This window comes from Leptonychotes weddellii, chromosome 16 (genome assembly GCF_054177405.1).
Source record: "Leptonychotes weddellii isolate Sample4059 chromosome 16, ASM5417740v2, whole genome shotgun sequence".
NCBI lineage: Eukaryota > Metazoa > Chordata > Mammalia > Carnivora > Phocidae > Leptonychotes > Leptonychotes weddellii.
The window spans coordinates 33,440,539-33,445,287 of record NC_138384.1 but is presented as its reverse complement, the minus strand read 5'-3'; the positions used below and the strand labels follow the sequence as shown (position 1 = coordinate 33,445,287).

Sequence of the window (4,749 nt, the reverse complement as noted above, 5' to 3'; positions counted from 1 at the left end):
AGAGCACATACCCTCCCATGGCCTGGGTAGTTTTGAGGAGGACTGGGCAGGTATTTGTAGAATGCCTCCCTGTTTGGGTCGGCCTGAGGGCTTTCTGCTGCTTAGCCCGGGGTTACCGACCTTTGGAAAGCATAGTGCTGACAGAGGTGGGACGCCTGTCTCATAGCTCCATTTCAGGGGCATGTGACATCCACAGGCCTCCCTGGCAATGTCCACCTTGATCACCTGGTTAAGGTGGTATTTGCCAGGTTTGTCCACTGTGAAGTTAGTGTCTCTCCTTTCCATGCTGTGCTCTTTCAGAGAGAGTCACTGTGTTGAGCTGGGCTGCATATATTAATATCTGATCATCGATATTTAAAAATCATGGGACTTTTTCAGGATACCCATCTGGCATTCTGTGTGGTAGCAATGGGCTGGCGAGGGGTAGCCACCGCCCCTTACGCAGGGACCCAGCTGTCCGTCACCTACAGGCTCGCTCAGCCCTATTCCTTCCTCTCAGCTACCTGCCTGGCCCCTGAAGGCACCTGAGTTTGAGACCCCTGCCCCAAGGCACCTTCCTGTAGCAGATCTGCATCCCACCTGATCAGATAGAACTTTCCATTGACATAAGGGCTTTTAGTCCCAACATCATGAACCTTAGATTTGATCATAAATTTATACTTAAAAATAATGGTTATGCCCTTTTGGGGTCACAGGAAGAGAAATAGTTGAATAAGTTATGTTTGATAGCTATCATCATACAACTCTGGAGGGCTGGCATGAAAAACAGTTGCTTCCAGAGTAAAGGTCTCCTTCTCTGTCCCCAGGGTCCTTTAACCATGGGATTTCCCTGGAAATTTCCAAAGTTCAGGGGCAAAGAGCATATTATAGAGAAAACTCAGCCCCAGCACTGAGATGATTCTCCTTGAAAAAGCACTTGCTTCTCAGCTCTCTCCTTTACGATGAGAGAGAGTTTTGTGGGAAGCAGGAAACCTGCAGGCCCTGGAGAAGATTATTGTTAGCAGAGCTGTGAGGTGGGAGATGCTTCGTGCTGCATCTGTGAGTGCACAGCTTGGGGAAGGGCACTTTGGGGTGTCAATTATCTGAGCCAAATGGATTGAAGACCCCATAAACTCTTGCCCCCCACACCGTGGGGTGGAGCGGGCATGAAGGCGAGCCTGTTCTGGCCCGCGCGTGAATGTGGCCACTCGTCATGCAGGCTGATGTGCTCTTAGCAAGAGCACTGGTTGAACCAACTAATTGAACCTTCCTTGTTTTCTAGGGGGGGCTGTCGGGGGTCTACTAGGTGCATGGATGACAAGCGGACAATTTAAGCCGATTCCTCAGATCATAATGGAGCTGCCGCCCGCTGAGCAGCAAAAGCTCTTTAATGAAGCCACCGCCATCCTCAGGCACCTGGACTGGACGGACGCCGTGCAGCTGACCACGCTGGTCATGGGCAGCGAGGCCCTGAAGCAGCAGCTGCTGGCCATGCTGGTGAACTACGTCACCAAGGAGCTCCGGGCCGAAGTTCAGTATGATGACTAGGTCGCTCCTCCTGGGAAGTGCGGGTCTCATTTAGATGATTCTCGGGACTCACAGGAGGGGACAGGGGAGTTGGGGAAGCCGCACATCATCAGTGTGTTACCTTAAATGGAGTGAAATCTGCTGGAGAGGCTACTACTATGCTGTATCATGTTCTGGAAATTATTTATGAAGACGCTGTGTTTTGTGACAACCCTTTCACTGGGAGGCTGGTAGACAGCGAAACCCTGCCTGCCCCAGACATGGGTGACAGCTTCCTGAATCCACTGTCACTCATATGGGAGCGTAGCAGGAGGCCCTCGTGTTCCGTCTCCTCGCCTGTGAAGATGAGCCCTGTCCGAAGCACCCGTTACAGGACTGGTTCCTTCCCTGGGGCCCAGGGTCTCAGGACCTGAGAGCTGGCCTGTGCTGGAATTCACGTTTCCCTCCTGTGCCCCTTCCCTGACCAGTGACTCTGAGTGGCCCCACGCAGGGTCAGTTGCCTGTTGAGCGAAGCCACAAACATCCAGGCCCCCAGCCCTTCTCTACGTAGCACACCTGGGCTCTCACCCTCCCAGGGGCTTCCTCTCCCCATTGGACAAGTTGTGGTACTTCTTGAGTTTTGCTTTTAAAATTAAATACTTCCAGCCAAGAGTATTGCTTTTTCTGACGTGGTAGGATCTAAGCAATGTGTCCACCCTGAATTTCCCCTAATACCATATTCACTTTGCTCTCAGAACCGTTACTTGACTAGGTGTCATCAAATTGCAATAAATGTTTTCTGAATAGGGCTTTTCTCACAGATTTTATGTAAAAGCATCTCTCACACCCAGGGTCGTACATGCAGAGCACAAGGGAACGTTCTGGATTTGTGGCTTTAAAGAATGACAGACGCCTCCCAAGTCCAGTGCCTGAGACCTAACTGTCCGGGTTTTCCTGCTTTGGCTCCTCTGTGCTTCCAGTATGCGCACACTGCCCGAGCCTCCGCAGGCCCCCAGGTCCTGGGCCAGCAGCAGCTTGGGGCTTTCTCTAACGGGGAAACGGCACAGGCCACCCTGGGGGTATGGAAGGAGGCACTCCTGCGGAGGAGAGTTGGTATTCTGACATCTCTGTGTGTGTAAGGAAAACTTCAGGATGAATTAGAACCCATGCTGATTTAGGCCAGGGGAGGGACTTCAGTGGACATCAGGGCAGGACCTCTGAACTAGGACCCCATGTCCCCTGGGTCTGGGACAGTTGGGCCCAACACACAAGCAATGAATGGGTGAGGCTTCCCCCACGTCCCCAATCACTTTCTTTGAGAACTCACGGACATGGGATCCTAGTTCAGAGGTCCTGCCCTGATGTCCACTGAAGCCCCTCCCCTGGCCTGCCTGCCTTTATTCCTGGGAAAAACCCTGACCCAACTCCTGACCAGTGTCCAGTCAGACGGAGCAGGCCTTGCTGAGTGAAGTCAGCCTGGACTAGCTGGGTTCTGGGGTCACTGTGATGGGCGATGGGCCTGAGAGGGCAGGCCAGACCTCAAGTCCTGTCTCCCCCAGGAGGTGAAAGCACTTTGCTGGCTTTTCCCTCAGGCTCTCCTCTTGGCTCCTGTGATTTTAGGATTCTTATTTCTGTGTCTCCTTGGCAAAAATTTTCATTTATTTATTTTTTAATAGATAATTCCAGCCTGGTACTTAGAAGACTTAGAAGACTCTAGACAGTACAATGGAAAAGCAAGGCTTCCTCCACCATGAACTCCTGCCCCAGGCCCCTCCCCAGAGGCAGCCACTGTACCAATTTCTTGTGCATTCCTTATGTCAGTTTTTAAATAGTCTTTGAAAACCATTCACTTACTTTTATTTGTCAGTGTTTATGGATGAAAGCTTAGAAGAATCCAGCAAAGGATAATGAAATCGCTACAAATTTTACCACCCAGAAAATCACTCTTAATACATTTGATACATTTCTTGCAAACCTTTTTTAATGCTATGTATGCACATTTCCAAAATATTTCCATTCTTACTGTTTAGACCTCTTTGATGCTTTTACCAATTAACATTAAATAACATTTGTGTTTAATTTAAAATTCCTTGTAAATATGTGTATATATATGTATATATGTGTAAATATGTGTAATCATACTTAGCCTTATCCCTGGTGTGGTTTTCATTGCCCCAGTGAACAGTTTGTGTTAACATTCTGTTCATATTTTAGACTATGACAGTATTTTGGATAGATACCTCAAAGTGAAATTGCTGGATTAAAATGTATGCGATATTTTTTAAGGTTTTATATTCAGTCAAAATTCCTTCTAGACAGTAAGTGTCGATATCACTCTCCCTGCAACAGTGTTTGGGGGTACACATCTCACTGCATCCTCACCAAGAAATAGGATGATAGTGTCTTAAACCTTTGTTGATTTGATGGGTGATTACCGACATCTTGTGTTGATTAGTTTTTCTTTGCTAGTGCGGGTGACAAGGCCGGGTAACCTCCTGGTGGCCATCTTCCCCGGTGGTGTTGAAAGCCCCCCGGACCCCCGTGGCTGATTCCCAGCAGAGGGTGAGGGGGCCCTGGCCTGAGCAGAGGGCTAGCTGTGGGCTGGCCCCCTGTGGCTGGCTGGGCAGTGGCAGCGGGGTGGCCAGGAAACAGCAGGGGGCTGCCAGCAGGGCAAGGGGGCAAGCTGAGGAGGAAGCGTTGGTGGGGAGACCCAATAATTATAAAAAGAAACCATCTGTTCTGGGCCGGTTATTAACCTGCTTTGGGTGTTGACATGACAGCACCAAGCAAGATTTTTCACAGGCAGATGGTGTATTTTTAGCTAGAGTGAACTTTTTTATTTTTCTGTTTTTTTCAGATGTCTGGCTTGGAAGTAAACACGACTGGGGTGTGTTGCAATGCGGGGTTTGTCAGGGCGGGGGCTCCAGGTTTGGAAGGAAGCGATACTCCCCTCATTAGTTATTGAGAGGTGCCATCTAGTGGGCAAGTAGGCGCATCCTCTCTCTTTTTCCTCCCTGCCTTCCTGGGTCACCCGCCAGGCCAGGATGTGGCTCCACCAGAAAGCCCTTTTATGAGTTTCCAGGAGGACAGGGACTGGGATCTTCCTGAGGTTTTAATAAGCCATGAACAGAACATCAGCCATGTCTCCTGCAACCTTTTTTACAGATAAACCAGAATGTGTCTCAATCCTGAACAATCAACATACAGCAGTTAAGAAATGCCAGGATTCGTCTACACCACACAGGGAAGGGGGACCGTCTGATG

The 4,749-nt window shown here is 49.5% G+C and overlaps 1 protein-coding gene across 7 annotated transcripts in view; it reads left to right on the top strand.

Moving 5' to 3' along the window:
* The window catches only part of C16H19orf12 (chromosome 16 C19orf12 homolog), a 9,133-nt gene extending 6,839 nt beyond the window's left edge, over positions 1–2,294 (top strand). For all 7 annotated transcript variants that reach the window (XM_081806656.1, XM_081806650.1, XM_081806654.1 and 4 more), the window contains one exon: positions 1,262–2,294. In XM_081806656.1, coding sequence (XP_081662782.1) covers positions 1,262–1,527 — 266 coding nt within the window. In that variant the 3' untranslated portion in view covers positions 1,528–2,294. The remainder of the gene's footprint in view (positions 1–1,261) is intronic.
* The last annotated feature ends 2,455 nt before the right edge of the window (positions 2,295–4,749 follow it).